General features: G+C 54.5%; 2 protein-coding genes across 7 annotated transcripts; one reads left to right on the forward strand and one right to left on the reverse strand.

Annotated features, from left to right (window-relative positions):
• Positions 1-2,774: 2,774 nt before the first annotated feature.
• Positions 2,775-7,563, forward strand: C1QL4 (complement C1q like 4). 2 transcript variants are annotated; one of them, XM_063593530.1, is made up of 3 exons: positions 2,824-4,022; positions 6,736-6,875; positions 7,078-7,544. In XM_063593530.1, exons 1-3 carry the CDS (start codon positions 3,486-3,488, stop codon positions 7,082-7,084), a joined length of 684 nt encoding a protein of 227 aa, XP_063449600.1. In that variant the 5' UTR covers positions 2,824-3,485; the 3' UTR covers positions 7,085-7,544. The 2 variants fall into 2 exon arrangements, with proteins under 2 accessions (XP_003825881.4, XP_063449600.1); XM_003825833.6 differs by having other exon boundaries at positions 2,775-4,022; positions 6,736-7,563.
• Positions 7,564-8,244: 681 nt separating this feature from the next.
• Positions 8,245-17,854, reverse strand: TROAP (trophinin associated protein). 5 transcript variants are annotated; one of them, XM_008951162.4, is made up of 16 exons: positions 17,763-17,854; positions 16,632-16,846; positions 16,229-16,377; positions 15,944-16,136; positions 14,315-14,472; positions 14,089-14,226; positions 13,815-13,897; positions 13,253-13,305; positions 12,642-12,763; positions 10,921-11,049; positions 10,732-10,815; positions 10,522-10,581; positions 9,985-10,119; positions 9,033-9,831; positions 8,569-8,762; positions 8,245-8,403 (listed from the first exon to the last, which is right to left on the reverse strand). In XM_008951162.4, exons 3-16 carry the CDS (start codon positions 16,370-16,372, stop codon positions 8,359-8,361), a joined length of 2,337 nt encoding a protein of 778 aa, XP_008949410.2. In that variant the 5' UTR covers positions 16,373-16,377; positions 16,632-16,846; positions 17,763-17,854; the 3' UTR covers positions 8,245-8,358. The 5 variants fall into 5 exon arrangements, with proteins under 5 accessions (XP_008949410.2, XP_054951662.1, XP_008949411.2 ...); XM_055095687.2 differs by having other exon boundaries at positions 8,569-9,831; positions 17,763-17,833; XM_008951163.4 differs by lacking the exons at positions 9,985-10,119; positions 17,763-17,854 and having other exon boundaries at positions 16,632-16,776.
• Positions 17,855-19,978: the final 2,124 nt, after the last annotated feature.

Consider the following 19,978-nt stretch of genomic DNA (forward strand, 5'->3'; position numbering starts at 1 on the left):
CTGTTAAAGGCTTCCTCTCCTCTCCCCTCCCCCTGCCAACTCTGCCCCCCACTTCCACTGCCCCTTCTTTGTCCTGCAGCACACCCTTCTCTACCTACTTCCCATTCCCAACCATACCACCTCCCTGGGGCTTCCCAGTTTGGCTGCCAGAGGAGTTCTGGGAAAATTGTCCCAGACCCTGGCCTGGGCCCCAGCATTGCCTCGAGCCCAGACACTTGGCTTCTGGCCCAAGGTGCACAGGCTGGCCTTGGCCCCACCCAGGTCCCTTCTTGGCAGAATGTGGCAGCTGCAGGGGAAGCAATAAGGACCTGGTGAGCTGGCAGCTTCATTCCAGAGTGTGGGAAAAGAGCAACAGAACATGAATAAATTCATGGAGCTGGCCCCTCAGCTCCCCGTGAGCCAAGCCGGCTCCCCCCACCACACAGATCCGCTGCTGCCTGCAGCCCTGCTGGTCACCACATCTCACAGCCTGGGCTGGGGATGGGAGGAGAGGGGAAGCTCTAGAGAGAAGAGGACTGGGACCTGAAAGGGGCTGAGGTGAGGGACTTAAAAAGGGGACCTTGGTGAGTAGAATGAGTGGAGTGAGGAGCGTGGCTGGGCAGAGGGGGTCTCTGGTGAGTGGAGGGAGGGAAAAGGGAGGGAGAGGAGTCAGGACCTAGGGTGGATGGGGCCTGAGGATCAGGCAGGGGAGGCTGGTGTGAGCCTGGGCCTGCTCTCTGATCCATCCATCATCCAGCCTGGGGGAGCAGATCCGGAATTAGACATGCAGAGGGCTGACACGGCCCTCAGCCCCCCGAGGAAGACAAATGGCGACAAAGACCTTGAATAAAATTTGTATTTATGGTTGGAGGAGGAGGCCCCTCCCCCACAGACTGCCAATCCTTTCTCTCCCACTCCTTGCAGACATGTAGGGGCCTCCCCCAACCCCCAACACAGGCCCAGCCTTAGGAACCTCTCTCTCCCAGCATCATTATGAGGCGGGGGTCGGGGGTGCAAGGAAGGAGTACAGAAAACAAGAGAGGAGGAAATCACTCTCCATCCAATAATCATGCCCTGGTGTGCCCTGTGCCCTCCATCTTACACAATGTACTCCCATACATGATAGTCCTGGCTTATCCTGGTCTCTAAGAGGCCTTTGCAGCTGCTCACCTCCAGGGTCTCCAAATGCCCCCACTTTTTACCAGTCCTAGAACCTGTTTTCCTAGCCTCTGGGGTCCCTGTGAGCAAGACATTTTCCCCAGAAGGCCCAGGCCCTAAGAGAGGATGCAGCCAGTAGCTTTTTCTCTGGACTCTGATCTAGCAATGCCTGTGTCTAGCAATGTCTTGGCCGCTCTGAAAGACAGATACAGTCCCCTCTTACAGGAGGGTGCCTAGCACGTAATCTGCATTTTACTTACATTAATTTGCATGGCCAACTTCAACCCCCACCCCAAATACCCATTATGTGGGATCCAACTTCTCTGAGTTTCATCTAACAACAAACTCTTGAAGAAGGAGGAAGGGGCAGAGACTCCTGGGACTGGATAAGTCTGGGACCAGGGCAAGGGTGGCATTGGGCTGAGCTGGGCAGGCAAATGAGAAGACAGCTGTCTTCTGACTTCCTCTGTGTCCAGTAGAGTCCTTCATTCTCAGTCCCAAGGTAGGAAAAATGGCATTTGTGGGCTCCAAATTGAGGGACTAGGAGGAAGACAAATACAAATACCTCCCTTCAAACAGCCCTCACATATACATACACAAAGACAACACACAATCCACAATTGCACTCACCCAGGGACACACAGGGCCAGGATCCCATGGCCACCTCCACACTTTGGAGCACACTGTCACAATGCACAGGCCCAGAGCCTAGCACTGCTGGCAGAGCCGCCCTGCCCCCGCGTCTTCCCCACAGTTGATATGTCACATTGGAGTCCAAACACGGACCTGGGTGTCTCTCTGCAGCGTGCCATTTACATTTCTCTCTCGATCTGTCAACCTGTCCCGGCTCTGTCTCTCTTCCTCTGTCTCTGTCTCTCCCTCTCCCCCTCTGGGGCTGTCAGTCCGTCTCTTTTCGAAGCTTTGTCTCTGTCTCTGCATCTCTATCTAGCTTTCCTTCTCTTTGATTTCTGTCGCTCCTTCTCTGCTTTCTTGTCGGTTTCTTGCTTGCTCCCCCGGGCTGATCTGTTCTCTTATTTTCTCTCTCTCTCTCTCTACACACACACACACACACACACACACACACCACACACACACACACACACACACACTCCGCTCCGCGCCCCAATACTGAGGGGTGGGGGTAGGGTTGGCTAGAGATTTGCCTTTTCCAGTTCAGGCCAACTAGTATCAGTTGAATCCTTTACCATGTTATTCGGTCACGGGCGCTGAGGTGCGTGGGGTGGTGAATTTCTATCTTTTCTAGCCCTTCTTATTTTGTTTTCTGTTTGTTTGTGAGGTCCCTCCCCCTCATTTTAGCTCGGGAATCTACCCCTGTCTTCTCTGCGTGTTTGTATCTTGACCCCTCTTTATCCCATCGCTGTTTTGGGTTTCCTCTGGCCTCTGAGAATGCCAAACTCCGGGTAAAGGGTGAAAGTAAAGATACAGCGGGGGCCGCGAAACCCTGAAGAACCCGCTCAGAGCCGGGAAGGAACCTAGGGGCAGTGGGGGAGTGGAGGGGAGGCGGGGAGGACGTGGGTGGGGGCCGCCGCCTGCCCCGCCCCCGCACTTCCCACTCTGGGCACCAGGGGTCGCTCCGCCTCTGGCCGCTTATAGCGGCTCCCGCCGCGCGGCGCCTCATACCACCCGCGCCCGGGAGGGAGGGGAGGAAGGTTAGGGAGGCGGAGAGGGACCGCGCCCGCAGGAGAGAGGCGCGGGCCAGGGCTCTAGCAGGGACTGGGGCCGCGGCAGCGGTAGCAAGGTGAGTCGGTGCTTGCCAAGAGGCAGAGCGCAAAACCTACTAGGAGATCGCGCCCGGTGAGCAGCACCCGCAGCTCAGAGCCCGGGACGTCCGGAGCGCGGGGAGCAGTCCCCTCTCCATCAGGGAGTGGTCTATCTGGGCAGTCTGGGACCCAGGCACCGCACCATCCCTGAGAGAGCAGCGGTCTGGAGAGCAGGCATTTCAGATCCCTAAGAAACCAGCCGTCCGAGAAGCCGCGGATCTCAGGTGCCCAGGATCGTTAGGACTGAACGGGAGGGTACTAGAGGACCACTGGCTCTGGACCGTCGGGAGCTGCCCCTGACGTAACCCACGAGGGGCCTCCCCTTGACGGACGGCTTGGGGAGCGGCACCGCCGCGGCTGGAGCCCGCAGAGGCAGGGTAAGGGGAGCGGGGGGCAGCCGTCGGGGGAGTGCAGACCCAGGCCCAAGGCGGGTCACCGCCTCCTGGCCCGCGGAGAGCCCCGGCCCCGGCAGTCATTGCGCCCAAGAGTGAGGAAGATTTGCTGGCCCTGGCCGCGTCGCGGCTGAGCCGCCGCAAGAGGGTGGCGGGCGCGGCCGTCGGAGTGGCCATGGTGCTGCTGCTGCTGGTGGCCATCCCGCTGCTGGTGCACAGCTCCCGCGGGCCAGCGCACTACGAGATGCTGGGTCGCTGCCGCATGGTGTGCGACCCGCATGGGCCCCGTGGCCCTGGTCCCGACGGCGCGCCTGCTTCCGTGCCCCCCTTCCCGCCAGGCGCCAAGGGAGAGGTGGGCCGGCGCGGGAAAGCAGGCCTGCGGGGGCCCCCTGGACCACCAGGTCCAAGAGGGCCCCCAGGAGAACCCGGCAGGCCAGGCCCCCCGGGCCCTCCCGGTCCAGGTCCGGGCGGGGTGGCGCCCGCTGCCGGCTACGTGCCTCGCATTGCTTTCTACGCGGGCCTGCGGCGGCCCCACGAGGGTTACGAGGTGCTGCGCTTCGACGACGTGGTGACCAACGTGGGCAACGCCTACGAGGCAGCCAGCGGCAAGTTTACTTGCCCCATGCCAGGCGTCTATTTCTTCGCTTACCACGTGCTCATGCGCGGCGGCGACGGCACCAGCATGTGGGCCGACCTCATGAAGAACGGACAGGTGAGATGCCCCTCCCCCCAACCCAGCTCAGACTGGTCGCTCTCTAGATCTCCCTGCACTCATCCCACAACCTGAGATTATTCCCCGAAACAGCGTCACTGAATCCAGGAACGCGAGGCTGCCAAGAACGATAGATGACTTCATTTACCCACAGAGGAAATTGGGGGCCAGAGAAGGAAAACCTTCTGCCTAGGGCCTCACGGAGTGTAGGAATGGTGTTAGAATTAGAACTCAGGACTCAAACCTGAGTGTCTCTGCAGCTGCGACCTCACATTGCAACTATGGGCAACACCAGATGTCTTTGGTGTCTCGCCCTGCCAACTCGCTTCTTTTCTCGTCCTGTCTCGGGCTATCCTTTCTTCTGCGGCAGCCCCCCTGGCCTTTGGGTCTCTCAGCCTTGCATTGGACCAGCTAACTGGAGTCTAGGCTCCTTCGAATTAGAATGGAATCCATGTCTCAGGCAATAGGAAGTCAGCAGCTGTTCTCATGTTGAGGGCATTCGGGTTGGATGTTTGAGGAAAAGGTATAAAAGGAAGAAAACATTCACTTGCTCACTTCACCTGCCGATCAGCTGTTCTGTTGCTCACCCCAGGGCTGGGGGCCTAGAACGGCCTTGCCTTCAGCAGAGTCTGTGGCTTGGCAGCTCAAGGGCCAGCCAGGGGGCTGGAATGAATGGATTTGGGGGAGGAAAGAGACAAGGGACAGGTAGAATAGCCTTGGACCCTGGCCTGGTCTTGTAGGCCCCACACCCTCCCTAGCAATCTCTCAGTATCCAGGTTCCACAGTTTCCTGCCCTTGTGGGCAGTCGGAGTCACTGTTGCCTCTGTTTTCGGGGAATAGCCCCAAGGACTAAGCTCTAGCACCAAAATTTCACACATAGTGGGAACTAGAGGCCACAGGTGTGGGGTAGGTGGGAGAAGGTGCCAGAGCTGCACAGGCTGCAGAGGGAGGTTGGGGCTGAGTGGTGACCTCTGGATGTCCCGCATGAAGGGGGTGGTGGCGACCCAGGAGCTTCAGGCCTGCAGGAGCCTGGTACCGCGGCAGCATCTACCTGCCCCCAGACCTGCTTTGGGATCTCATCCCAGCCGGGCTGCCCCAGGAACCCGGGGAAAGGGAGTGAGTGTGCGTCCTCATGGAGTGAAAGAATATGTATGTGTGTCAGGGAGTGTGTGTGAGTGCGGAGTGTGATGTGAGAGTAGAGCGGTGTCTATCTGTATATGACATCGAGTAGGTGTGCTTGGTCCATGCAGGGTATCTGGGAGGAGGTGGAGGGGGCCAGTGTGTAACTAATTCGTGCGGGTTTCAGAGGGGGAGGGGACTGCGCAGCTCCCACTCTGTATTCTTCGGCGCGGGCGCTGCGGCCCTGGGGACGGTAAATAGTGATTAGAATAATGATGAATAATTAATGAGTTAATAACCAGCCCCTGTGGGACTCTCTAGAAGAGGGGGGCTGAAGGCCCGAAGCGACCGCCATGAGCCCGGAGGGGAGGAAGTGCTCCCTGTTCTGGCAGAAGACGACCCCCCACGCCTGGGCACCAGTGGGTGCTTGGTCGGGAAATCCGCGCCCACAGGCGAGAGCGCAACGGTGCACCTTATCATGGCCCGCACCCTATGCACACGCACAGGCACACCTATGCCCCACCACTGGGGAAGCCAACCCTCCATGAGGACTGACAGGAGGTCCCAGCCGGTTCAGAATTTTAGAAATTATCCTATAGGCAAATTTTTATTTTATTTTATTTATTTTTTGAGACAGTTTCGCTCTTGTTGCCGAGGCTGGAGTGCAATGGCGCTATCTCGGCTCACGGCAACCTCTGCCTCCTGGGTTCAAGCGATTCTCCGACCTCGGCCTCCCGAGTAGCTGGGATTACAGACATGTACCACCATGCCCAGCTAATTTTGTATTTTTAGTAGAGACGGGGTTTCTCCATGTTAGTCAGGCTGGTCTCCAACTCCCGATCTCAGATGATCTGCCGGCCTCGGCCTCCCAAAGTGCTGGGATTACAGGTATGAGCCACCACGCCTGGCCGACAAATTTTATTTTTAAAATGAGAATAGTAATTTGAAAATGCATTAAAAATAATTTAAGAATGGAAACCACTGAGCCAGGCGCGGTGGCTCACGCCTGTAATCCCAGCACTTTGAGAGGCTGAGGTGGGTGGATCACCTGAGATCAGGAGTTCGAGACCAGCCTGGCCAACACAGTGAAACCCCGTCCCTACTAAAAATAGAAAAAATTAGCTGGGCGTGGTAGTGGGCGTCTGTAATCCCAGCTACTAGGGAGGCTGAGGCAGGAGAATCGCTTGAACCCGGGAGGTTGCAGTAAGCCGAGATCGTGCCATTGCACTCTAGCCTGGGCAAAAAGAACGAAACTCCATCTCAAAAAAAAAAAAAAAAAAAAAAGCAAACCACTCTTCTGAACACACTTCACATGTAGTAATTCACTTAATCTTAACACCCTATGAGGTGGGTTCTATTATTGTCCCTCACTTTATAAATCAACTCGAGGTCCAGAAAAGGCGTGGAATTTGCTCCGCGTCACACAGCTAGTGAATGGCAGAGCTGGAGCAACTCCGTGATGTCCTACCCTCCTCCCTGTTCCTCCCCAGCCCCTGCTGCGGCTGCCCGGCCGCCTTCGCACGCCCAGCCGCCCCGACCCCTCTCGTCACCCCAGCTCCACACAGAGCATGAGCAGGTTCTTCTCCCTCGATAGGTCCGGGCCAGCTCCATTGCTCAGGACGCGGACCAGAACTACGACTACGCCAGCAACAGCGTCATTCTGCACCTGGACGTGGGCGACGAGGTCTTCATCAAGCTGGACGGCGGGAAAGTGCACGGCGGCAACACCAACAAGTACAGCACCTTCTCCGGCTTCATCATCTACCCCGACTGAGCCGGCCCCGCCCCGTGCCCCCGCTCGCCCCTTCTCTCCCGTCCTCACCCACCTCCAGCCCTCCCCACCCGAGGCGCCACCCCACCCTTTGAGAGCCTGGCGGTGGGGTGGACCCTTCCGTTCCCGGAGGCGGCCTAAATGGGCGAACTCTTGGTGCTCAAGGGTATAAGTGGCCGGGAAGAGGAGGAGACCCGGCCAGAGGAGCAGAGCGACTTCCGGAGGGATCACCTGCACCCAAGTGCGCGCTGGACCCCATAGGGGCAGAGGTCGTGGCTTTCTCTTTTGTACAGAGATGGGGAGCAGTTTTAATAGCGGGACTCAGAGGCCCAGAAAGCCGGAGGGAAGCCCCCGCAGCTTGCGAGGGAAATAACAGAAACAGGAGGAGCCCATTTAGGCAAGAGAAGACATTAAAACAGGGTAGTGCAGGTTCTCCGTAACGACAACTTTCTCTCGCCACCCTCTCGTCCCCTCGTCTCCACTTTCAGGCTCAGGCTCCAGCCTTGGCAGCCTTCCTGTGAACTAGAGGAACCAGTGAATTCTTTCCTGGCATTTAAAACGCATTCTGTACAGTCCCCATTCCCCCCTATCCGGACTAGGCCCTGGGGCTACAGCTGCTGCTGCCTCTTCTAATAAAGTGAGGTTGGGGGATTGTGTGTGGCTGCTTAACTTGGTGCATAGACTGGGGGGAAAGTGGAGGACCCTTTCCCTCATTCCTCTAAAGGGCTCCTACCGTGCTGTCAGTCCCTGCCAGAGGCAAAGTTTTAGTTAATTCCAGGCAAGGCCTGCCTCTGGCAGAAAAGGGGTGTGTGTGTGTGTGCTTCTACTCTGCTATGGGGAGGAAGAAGGATGGTCTGTTTCAGGAGAGCTTTGGGGCCTCACGCTGTAGGTGGAGGGAGACACCAGCCTAACAAGGGAAGAGTCCAAAGGTCTGGGTCTGGTGCTTCTGCTTTTCTGCCCAATGCATGCAGAGAGTTCTAGAAGAGGAGCTCTAGGGGGTGAAGGAGTCGTCTAGGGCTCCTGCAAGTTAAGTGGGACGGATCTCAAAAAGCAAGGGGAACAGGGGTTCCAATTGCCCGCCAACATATTTACAGAGCTTTCGAGGGAGTGGGCTTGGCAGGAGTGGGAGGCTCAGAGCTTGCAAGGGGGTGGGCTAGGCAGGAGTGGGTTTCCTCCTTCCCTTTCAGGATTCAGGACGGCTTCTGGATGGGAGCCTGGGGGATCCCAAGAGCCCAGGGCTGGCCTCTGAGCTGGAGGACACTGCCATCCTGTGGGCAGTGGGAGAGTGACAGCAGTAGCTGGCCTGTTTGGACACTTAGCTGGACACGTGGATACTTTAGAAACTTTATTGAGGACAAAAGTGGGTGGCTCCCAGTCCCATGGGCAGACAGACAATAAATAAGGGCTAAAAGGAAGAAGTACGGCAGGGCAGGAGTGGTTGTCTCATCATGGAGAGCCCTGGGGGGCAGCAGAACCAACTGGAATGAAACACTGGAGACAGAGAAGACCTTGTCACAGCTCAGCCAACCTTGTACTGTAGCCAAGCCTTCCTGCTGACCTCTCTGTGAAGAAGCCCAGGTGGCCCCCTGTCCCTGTTCCCCACCTCCCATCAGGCTCACTGTGCAGCCACAGCTGGGCTGTGGGTTGGAGTCTCACCAGGGCATCCTGCCATTCGAGTAATGTAGCCACAGGGTTGATGCAGACCCGAGTGGGGCCTGAGGGAGGGGCTCGGCTGGTGTAAAAGGCACACTCATCGTCCAGACGAGCCTCGTGGAAGCAGTGGATGGCGGTTAAACACGATTTGAGGCGCTCCCTCAGGGCTAGGGTTCGAGGGGCCAGATTGCTGAGGCCTGAGGGGCATGGAAAATTTAGAGGGGGGTCTGGGGTCCTATACTTCCACCATGTACTGTCCTCTCCTCCTCCCCCACCAACGGCCAACCCAATTAGGAGCACAGGGCTGGAAGTGCAGCCCCTCCCCTCTTCCTGAGGGAGAGCCAGGCTGGGCCAGGGTGGAAGGTGTGGAAGCATGAGATTGCCTGGGGTAGGGGCAGGGCAGGTGTGCAGCTCACAGTGAGGTGAGGACCTCTTGTGTTCACACTCCTTCCCAGCCAACTCCTTACCTGCCTGGCCTGCTGGGGGTCTCAAAGACTGGAGTGAGCAGATAGGGGGGCTGGCACAAAGCGGGTGTTGGGAAGAGAAGATCAGGCTGGTGGTTGCTGGAGCCCACTGACTGCAGCAGGGTGGTAGACTGGACTCTAGACTTCTATGTTCCAGGGTGCAGGGCTCTGATGCCCCCAGCTCTACCCTAGGGCAGGGCCCTGGGGGTCCAGACTGCCCCTGGGTGCTGGGCTGAAGGGGCCCGGGTTCTGCTGGAGGGCAGGGCTCAGGTACCTCAAGCTGTTCCTGGCGAGAGGACTCCGGTATCTCAGGCTCACTCCTACAGTAGGACTCTAGGGGCCTGGGTTCTGCTGGAGGGCAGGGCTCAGGTACCTCAAGCTGTTCCTGGCGAGAGGACTCCAGTATCTCAGGCTCACTCCTACAGCAGGACTCTAGGGGCCTGGGTTCTGCTGGAGGGTAGGGCTCTGGTACTTCAAGCTGTTCCTGGAGGGAGGGCTCTGGTATCTCAGGCTCACTCCTACAGAAGGCCTCTGGGGGCCCAGGCTCTGCCGGAGGGCAGGGCTGTGGTTCCCCGCACTCCTCTGGAAGGCAGGGCTTTGGCAGCCCTGAGTGTTTTAACAGTCCAGGAAGGTGGGAAGTCCCAGAGTTATGCTCTGTGGCATTCAGAGTTCTAGAAATCTCAGTCAGCAGGGGCTGAAGTTCAACCATATCCAGAGAAGAGCCTCCATTAAGAGGGACACACTGGCCCCCTACCAGCCCCTCTACCTCCTGTCTCAACAGCTGTTGCAGGATACCGATGCGCTGTGGTGGGAGAGAGCACCCCAGTGTGACATCAAGATGTGCGTTCAGTAGTCTACCCACACTGTCCTATTCCTGATCCCCCATCTCTTTTCCCTCTTCCTCAGCCCAGTCACTGTTCAATAGACATCAAAGCTGTTGGTCACACAGACTCACTTGAATCTTCACCTCCTGGAGGCTGGGGGTTCTGTTAGAGTGGGGTCCAGAAGGAGTGGCCACCGGTGGTTTCCCAGAACCCTCCAGTGACCTTATACAACTCTCCTGGTCAAACAACCGGACGGCAACCTGCTCCTGTCACCAAGGAACAAGGCACACAAGCAAGCCAGGCTGGGGCAGGAGAAAGACCAGTCTGAGTCCCACCCTCATGAGGAATGGATTGAAGCCCCTAACTGAGAGGCCCTAGATGTACATTAGGAGGGGCAGCAGAGAAGCAGTGAGAGTTAGGCAGCTTTTCCAGAGAGCACTTTCTAATTTTTAAAATTTTAGTGGAGACAGGGTCTCACTATGTTGCCCAGGCTGGTCTCAAAGATCTGAGCTCAAGCAATCCTCCTACCTCAGCCTCCCAAAGTGCTGGGATTACAGGTGTGAGCCACCATGCCTGGCCCAGAAAGCACATGTGCCTCAAACTCCAGGGCCTCCAGGCTGGCAGCACAGGGCAAGGGATCTCAGTAGGGGGAAGCTTCTGATACTTACCCAGGGCAGGGCAGGATCTTCAGAGCAGGACTGAGGGGAGACACCACGCAGCCACTGGGCCTGGCACAGAAGTGAGATGTCAGCAAGGGCTGACACCCACAGATGGCACTCAGCCTCCCCTTGCTTCTGTCTTCTCTCTCCTGTACCCATCCATCTCCTTTCTCCCCTAGCTGTGACTTATGCCAGCCACCTCCCCATGCCCTCTCTTACCTGCTGAACTCTGGGGGTTGATGGCATGGGTGTGAACCGGGTTTTAGGTTGAACGGTGAGACGCCGCAACACTGAATATGAGGTCTGGGGAGAGATGTGGGTGGCTGAGCAGGGACAAAACCCAGACATAGCAAGGATCTCCGGCCAGACTGTTCTGCCCCTGCCCAGCCCCCAGTTGTTGACACAAACCAGAGTTGGAGGGCCTGGGGAGGGTACACGCTGAGCCCGTCCAAAGGGTGATGGACATGGCACCACATGGCCAGGCAAGGGCTGGGCCACAGGGGCAGGGGAGGGCATCAGGTGGGAGTCATGGCTGTCCTGTGAAGAAGAAAAAGGTGGAAGAGTGATCCCCGCCCCCTTTGTCTTCCTATTTTTTTTTTTTGATACGGAGTCTCGCTCTGTCACCCAGGATGGAGTCCAGTGGCGCGATCTTGGCTCACTGCAAGCTCCGCATCCCGGGTTCACACCATTCTCCTGCCTCAGCCTCCCGAGTAGCTGGGACTACAGGTGCCCGCCACCATGCCCGGCTAATTTTTTGTATATTTAGTAGAGACGGGGTTTCACCATGTTAGCCAGGATGGTCTCGATCTCCTGACCTCGTGATCTGCCCGCCTCGGCCTCCCAAAGTGCTGGGATTACAGGAGTAAGCCACCACGCCTGGCTGTCTTCCTATATCGTGTTCTCACTACAGCAGCCAGTGTGATTCTTTTAAGACCTACGTCAAGCCGGGCATGGTGGCTCAGGCCTGTAATCCCAGCACTTCGGGAAGCCGAGGAGGGTGGAGCACCTGAGGTCAGGAGTTTGAGACCAGCTTGACCAACATGGAGAAATCCTATTTCTACTAAAAATACAAAATTAGCCAGGCGTGGTGGTGCATGCCTGTATTCCCAGCTACTCGGAGGCTGAGGCAGGAGAATCACTTGAACCCAGGAGGCAGAGGTTGCGATGAGCGGAGATCGTGCCATTGCACTCCAGCCTGGGCAACAAGAGTGAAACTCCATCTCAAAAAAAAAAAAAAAAAAAAAAGACCTAAGTCAAATCATGTCACTTTCTTGATCAACCCCTCTCCCCATGGCTTTCCACTCATTCCAAGAAAAGCCAAAGACTTACACTGGTGTACAATTCCTTACCCAATCTGATCGTGTTATCGCTAAAACCCTATCTCCTACTGTTCTTCTTACTCTGCTTCAATCTCACTGGCCTCTCCTTTTTGCTGATCCTCAAACACACCAGGCACATTCCCTCCCCAGGGCCTTTACCTCTTCAGTTCTCTTGGCCTGGAATGTTCCTTCCCCCAGATATCAACATATCTCACTCCTCCTCCAACCCCTGGTCTTCACTTAAACATCATCTTCTCAGTGAGAGTTCCCTGACCAATCTATTTTAAATTGCAATACCAACTCCCCTGCTCCCAATTCCCCTTTAGTGCCTTATTATTATTATTATTATTTTTTTAGAGAGAACTTACCATCATCTGAGACACTATTTATTTTATACCTGTGTTTATTTCTTGTCTCCCCCTTCTAGAATATGAACTTGTTTACTGCTATATGTCCAGAGCCTAGAACAGAGCCTGGCACTCAGTAGGCTGGTGCTACTCAGTAAATATTTGTGGAGCCAAGGGATGAATGCTTTTGGCTGACAAGTGTCAGATCTGTCTCACCCTTAGCACTGATCTGATGGTGATACAAATATGACCTCTCACCCTAGGCCCCAGACATCTGATAAAGAGAGGTCAGTCTCACATTGGAGAGGGACTGGGTGCATCTGGGGTAAACCTACCCAGTAACATCCTGAGGCCCAGGACTTCCTGGCTCTACCTACAATTCTCAGTGTTGGCTGCTGCAGCAAAATTCTCCCAAGCATCTCCTGCACCTCCCACCCACCATCCCAGGAGAGTCGCATCTCACCCTGGTATGTGACATTTCTCGGTTTTCTCTTAATGGTACTCGCTGGGCCAGACCAAGAGAGGCCACACCTCCTTCATCTGAGTGAGTGACAACCTCGCGTTCTCCTTTAGGAAGAGAGAAAGCTAGGAAGAAACAGGACATTTGTTGTAGACTCTAGAACACCCACCAAAGTTTGGCACAGGGTTCTGCAACTTCTGAAGAGGGTATATTAGTTTAATAGGCCCCATTGCACTATTAGGGACAAAAACCCATCCAGCAGCCCCTCAACACCCAACACTATCTCAGTAAACACTTATTAATCTGAACGTCTGAGTAGGCTGGGGATGTGGTGATGGCACTTAGGGGCTGGGGATAAACAGTGAGTGGAAGATAAATCTTGCAGGAAGTGGCAGAGAGAGGGCCGAAATGGAGACCATCTCCTTAGACAAAAGTGCAACTGTGCCAACCGCTGGCCTATCTAGAAGGTCTCTTCTCCTTCTCCTTCTGACCTAGCCTCCCGGCCTCCCACTTCCTCATGCTCCCTCCCAGCCTGCTGAGTTTTCTCTGGTCTTGTTCCCTGCTTCAGGCAGCCCAACTGCCCCTGTTCTCTCCCCACAGCCAGACACACTTACCAGGCTGGACTGGGGTCTCCAGGAGCAATCCTGAGGCCTGGCTCACTGAAGTCCTGATGACAATAAGGACATTAGCCAGCGGTCACTGAATACCAAGTATGAGCTGGACATGTGCTAAGTGCTTTACAAACATCATCTCATTTCATTCTCATGACAACTAATGATGGTACAAATGTTATTCTCACTTGACAAAGAAACCAAAGCTCAGAGAGGTGAAGGCAAGCTTGCACAACTAGTAAGTGTTAAGAGTTAGGATATAAACCCAAATCCCACTTATTGCCACAGTCTATACTCTAGCCACTAAACAAAAGAGATAGCACATTTCTGTCCTCCCTGTCCCCCCATGACTTGAGTAAACTGATGTCACACTGAGGCCTGGCTGTGAAAGCCTGAACCCTATCCCAAGGGCTCATCCCGGGTAATCACAGGTTTCTTGCTTCCCCTCCTGAGTTGGTGGGGAGTCCTAAAGCTCCTGGAAGGCCCCAACTCTGGGGGACTCCTGTATCAGACACTGGTTCATTCTTTTCCAGATGACCTTCTCCCACACCCTCTCCTTTCTCACCGGCTGCTGCCAGCTGTCTCCCTTCTTAGCTCCTGGAAACTGGGGCGAGTGGAAGGGTGAAAGGAAGGTCCTGAAGGTGAAATCTAATCCACAGGAGCAAGAGATGAAAACGGAATCAGAGGTGGACCCCAAACCCTCAGGCCTCACCACCAACCACATCTCCCCCAGTAGGATCCCTTGCCTCATCATGAGGTACCTCTTCTCCCAGAGCCCAGCTTTGTCCCTGGAAGGAGCTCCCAGAAGCACCGACTATCAGCCCCTCAAGGGCACTCACCAGAGCCTGTAGCCTCTGGGGGCACAATGTCCGGCCTCGAGGTCCTGGTCCCTCCAGCCTAGAGAAGCAGGAAGCCCTGGCAGGGTCCAGTCGGTGGGTGGGGGTCCTGGGGGCCAAATATGCAGAGGCCCGAACACCCTGGGACACCAACAGAGTCTGTCAGCACTGCTCAGGATGCCCCGCTCAGCGCCCCCTAGCCTGGTCTCCTCACATCCTGTTTCATTACCTGGCCCCTCTGGGTGGTGCCTCCCTGACTTCCTCGAACCAGTACTCTTTTAGCCAGACTAGGCTGGCGCCCCAGGTGACAGCTCTTCACACCCTCACCTGACAGGATGGTGGCCAGGGCTGCAGGGTCAGCCACAAACTCTATGGTCCCTGGAGCCTCTGCAAGGAAAGAGGAGAAGGAAAAGGAAGGGGGAAGGCTGAGGGGGATAGGGCCCCTAGCATAGGAACTTTGAGGTACAAGGTGAGCAAGAGACTCATTCAATTGAATTTGGCTATTTTTTTTTTTTTTTTTAAGAAATAGATGGCTGGGTGCAGTGGCTCATGCCTGTAATCCCAGCACTTTGGGAGGCCGAGGCGGGTGGATCACCTGTGGTCAGGAGTTTGAGACCAACCTGGCCAACATAGCAAAACCCTGTCTCCACTAAAAAAATACAAAAATTGGCTGGGTGCGGTAGCTCACTCCTGTAATCCCAGCACTTTGGGAGGCTGAGGCGGGTGGATCACCTGAGGTCAGGAGTTTGAGACCAGCCTGGCCAACATGGTAAAACCCCATCTCTACAAAAACAAAAAACAAAACAAAAAAAACATTAGCTGGACCTGGTGGCGCGCGCCTGTAGTACCAGCTACTCAGGAGGCTGAGGCTGGAGAATCACTTGAACCTGGGAGGTGGAGGTTGCAATGAGCCAAGATCGTGCCACTGCACTCCAGCTTAGTGACAGAGCAAGACTCTGTCTCAAAAAAAAAAAAAAAAAGAAAGAAAACAAAAATTAGCTGGGTGTGGTGGCAGGTGCTGGTAATCCCAGGTACTCGGGGTGAAGCATGAGAATCGCTTGAACCTGGGAGGTGGATGTTGCAGTTAGCCGAGATCATGCCACTGTACTCTAGCCTGAGGGATAGAGTAAGACTCTGTCTCCAAAAAAAAAAAAAAAAAGAAAAGAAAAAAAAAAAAGAGAAAAAGAGATGGGGTCTCACTATGTTGCCCAGGCTGGTCTCAAACTCCTGAGCTCAAATGATCCTCCTGCCTCGGAGGAGTGTTGGAATTACAGGCGTGAGCCACCACACCTGGTCACCAAATGTTCATAGAATGTTACATAAGACACTATTCTAAGCACTGGGGTCCCATAAGAATAAGACAAAGCCCCTATCCTCAAGAGGCTATCATCAAACTATAGACAGGTAACAGACTCAAGCCAAGGTATATACATGTTATAAAAGAAGTGCTGCAAAGTATTAGGAGAACACAGAGCAACTGATTGTGACATGGGGAACTGGAAAAGGCTTCAGAAGAAGTGATATTTATTATTTATTTATTTATTTATTTTTTAAAGAGATGGGATCTCCCTCTGTCATCCAGGCTGGTCTCCAACTCCTGGCCTCCAGTGATCCTCCTGCTTCAGCCTCCTGAGTAGCTGTGATTACAGGTACAAGCCATGGCACCTGGCGAGATGACATTTTGCTGGAGGAAAGGGAGATCTTCTAAGAGCAAAGAGCTTTCCAGGAGCTGGGACCAGGACTATCACAGTAAGTAGGAGACAGCAGGAGTGAGTGCAAAACCCCAAAACCCCACTTTTACCCTTCCTAGTCCCCTACTCAGCCATGGAGGCCGTGTTACCATGGCTCCAACAGGTACCTGTCTGGGCAGGGGGCCCAGGCCCCACATTTTGACCCCTAGGGCTAGGCCTGAGCTCTTCCAAGGGGTTCCGAGGCTGAGTGATCCCCACCAATCTTTGTGATGTCTCTGCCTGGTGCCTGGCTTTCGGCCTGGGGCCTGCTGAATCAACGAGGGGGCGTTGAATATTGAGCGGTGGTTTCTGCACCCATCTCTAGGGGAGGGAGCGGGGACAAAAAGGTGAGGTTTAGTGTTGGGGTGCATTACTGGTGTGACTACTGGCTTCCCCCATTAGGCCCCTCTTACCCTTGGATCTTGGTTCTCCTGGTCCACGGCGCACGATGTAACAGTGGGGAAAGGCGTGCGTTTCTGAGAGCGTACCGGAATCTTGCTAGGGGTAGGAGATACACCCCGGAGGAGGGGATCCTTCGTGGCTTGCCGGGTGGTCATGATGGCTACAATTGAGAAGGGGAAGAAGGCGGGCAGAATCTAAGATCAAAGATCAACCAGTTCTCGGGGCACCTGTCCTGCCATCCCTGATACCTCCGCCCTAATCCACGCGCCCACAAGCCCCCGGCGCCTGCAAGACCGCTCTTATGGGTGCTATCTCCAGACACCCCGAGCCTACTCTTTCGCCCTCGGGCCCCAAACTGCCCTCCTCCCTATGAACCCAGCAGCCTTCGTTCCCTCCAAGACCCCCGTGCCTTACCTTACCGAGAGCCCCTCAGGGCCTACCCAGCTTCCTCCGCTTTTCTCCTGACTCTCTCGGGTACTGCTGGAGCTACTTTCTCAGTTTGTAAAATACGCCAAGCTCTTGATTGGCCCGGTCGCGCTCCCGCGGAGGCCCGCGTAGCCAGACTCAGCCGTCCAATCCGCGGGCATCGCAGGAGGGGCCAAAAGAAGGACCAATTGTCGAACCGCTTTCTGGCGAGGAAAAAAACTGACTCGGATCAATCAGCCAATCCGAGAGTGGAGCGCCGCTGGGAGGCGGGGAAAGAGGAAGGATGGGGCCGTTCCGAGGCCGGGGAAGGCGTAGCCACGGGAGCTCTCGCGAGGCCTCGGGACCGGCTAGGGGCCGGCCATTGGCAGGACCGGGCGAGGTCGCGGTACTGAGGGTACAGTTGATCGTTCCGATTGCTGCCAACGGTGTTGAAGGCTGGCCCGAGCCCCCGACCCGGCTTGACCATAGCACGGCGCCAAGCTTTGGGGACGCCATTCCAGATGCCCATAGAAAATATCTGCGTCCGGGCGCGGTGGCAGGCGCCTGTAATCCCAACACTTTGGGACGCCAAGGCGGGAGGATCTCTTGAGCTGAGTTTGAGACCAGCCTGGGCAACATAGCGAGACCACTCCCACCCGTTTCTCTACAAAATAATAAAATAATAATAATAATCCCTGTGCAGTGGTGCGCGCTTGTAGTCCCAGCCGCTCTGGAGGCTGAGGCAGGAGGATCGTGTTGAGCACAGGAGGTTGAGGCTGTAGTGAGCTGTGGTCGCGCCACTGCACTCCAGCCTGGGCAACAGAGACCCTGTCTTAAAAAAAATAAAGAGGGAAAGAGAGAACATCTGTACGTTGTCTCCGGGATAAGGAACTGCCTTCAAACGGGCGGAGAGGGCTGGAGGGAATCGAACTGAGCCTAACAATATGTGTGCTCCTTGGAGCCTCACAATCCAGTGAGGTGTCTGATGAGGTGTCTTTCATTTTACGGGTAGGTAACAAGACTCATTGTTTTTGAACCCAGTTACCACAGCACCAGAATTGAATGGCTACTCACAGCTGGGGATTTCCTTGCCTCCAGGTTGCCTTTTGCAGATCTAGAGGTCTGGGAGAGGGGGCTCACCTGCTGGTTATTGGTGGGCAAGGCTGTGAGACTGAGAGATCCTAGAATATCCTGCTTAAGATGGAAGGGGTAACCCCTAACGGGGGACAGGAAATGAACAACACTTAACAGAACTCTGGTGGATTTTCCCCACCAATCACAGAAGTTATTCTTACACAAGCCAGAAACCGAGGAGTTACTCCTTAACTCCTCCCACTCCCTTTACATATCCCATCTCTCATTCACTCTCACTAATTTTACTATTTATGCATTTTTGGGACAGGGTCTCACTCTGTCACCCAGGCTGGAGTGCAGTGGTGCGATCTCAGCTCACCGCAGCCTCGGCCTCCTGAGTTCCCACCTCAGCCTCTCAAGTAGCTGGGACTACAGGTGCCTGCCACCAGCTAATTTTTGTGTTTTTTTGTAGAGACAGGATCTGGCTACATTGTCTAGCCTGGGGTTACAGGCGTCTTTCCCAGCACTTTGGATGGCCCAGGTGGATCGCTTGAGGCCAGGAGTTCCAGACCAGCCTAGACAATGTAGCAAGATCCTGTTTCTATAAAAAAAAATTTAAAGATACGTAAGGTATCTTTATTAATTGTATGCATCTTTAAAATTCATCTACTTTCAGGCTGTGCGCGGTGGCTCACGCCTGTAATCCCAGCACTCTGGGAGGCCAAGGCAGGGGGGTCACCTGAGGTTGGGAGTTCAAGACCAGGCTGACCAACATGGAGAAAACCGTCTCTACTAAAAACACAAAAATTAGCCGGACTTGGTGGCTCATGCCTGTAATCCCAGCTACTCAGGAGGTTGAGGCAGGAGAATCGCTTGAACCCAGGAGGCGGAGGTTGAGGTGAGCCGAGATCGCACCACTGCAACTCCAACCTGGGCAACGAGAGCGAAACTCCGTCTCAAAAAAAACCCAAACAAACAACAACAAAAAGATCATCTACTTTCGACTGGGTTTATGACTGTAATCCCAGCACTTTGGGAGGCTGAGGTGGGCGGATCACCTGAGGTCAAGAGTTTGAGACCATCCTGACCAATATTGTGAAACCCCGTCTCTACTGAAAATACAAAAATTAGCTGGGCATGGTGGCTGATGCCTGTAATCCCAGCTACTTGGGAGGTTGAGGCAGGAAAATCGCTTGAACCCAGGAGGCAGAGGCTGCAGTGAGCCAAGATTGTGCCACTGCATTCTCCAGCCTGGGTGACAAGAGTGAAACTCTGTCTCAAAAAAGAAAAAAAATTTCTTACTTTCTCTTTCTTTCTTTCTTTTTTCTTTTTCTTTCTTTCTTTCTTTTTTCTTTCTCTCTTTCTTTTTCTTTCTTTCTCTCTCTTTTTCTCTCTCTCTCTTTCTCTCTCTCTCTCTCACTCTCTTTCTCTTTTTCTTTCTTTCTTTTTTTTTGAGATAGAGTCTTGCTCTATCCCCCAGGCTGGAGTGCAGTGGCCTGATCTCGGCTCACTGCAGCCTCCACCTCCCGGGTTCAAGCGATTCTCCTGCCTCAGCCTCCTTAGTAGCTGGGATTACAGGCACCAGCCACCATGCCCAGCTAATTTTTGTATTTTAGTAGAGACGGGGTTTCACAATGTTGGTCAGGATGGTCTCGAACTCCTGACCTCAAGTGATCCACTTGCCTCGGCCTCCAAAAGTGTTGGGATTACAGGCGTGAGCCACCGCACCCGGCCCATCTACTTTCTTGTTCTTTGTTAGCACCACCCTAATCCACCTCAGTCTCACCTAGGCAATTGCAAGAGTGTCTTAGTTGGTCTCCCATCCCCTATTCTCTCTTTCTCTTCACATTCTTCCATTCTCCATATAGCAGCTAGAGTAATCTTTCCAAAATGCACATCGAGTCAGGCTACCACTATCCCTTGACCTCTCCCCACTGAAACCCTCCATCTTCTACCACTCTTCCCCTTCTATTAATACCTCCAACTTCATGGCTTCTTTCAATTCCTCAAGTTTGTCCTGATTGCTCTATATGGTCCCTGCTTCTGGAATGTCCTTTTCACTTCCACTTGGCCTATTTATGCCTCCAAATTGATTCCCATTGTTATTTCCTCAGGCCTTCCTTGAACCCCTCTACCTACCACCCACCCCAATCTAGTAAAGACCTCTTGGCTATGTGCTCGCAAAAAGTAATGTTTGTTTCCTCAGAGCATGTATGTTAGTTGGTAATTATATATTAATCAATGTGAACATAATATGTTTACTAAACCCAGTTTCCTCCAAT

Source organism: Pan paniscus, chromosome 10 (genome assembly GCF_029289425.2).
Source record: "Pan paniscus chromosome 10, NHGRI_mPanPan1-v2.0_pri, whole genome shotgun sequence".
Classification (NCBI taxonomy): domain Eukaryota; kingdom Metazoa; phylum Chordata; class Mammalia; order Primates; family Hominidae; genus Pan; species Pan paniscus.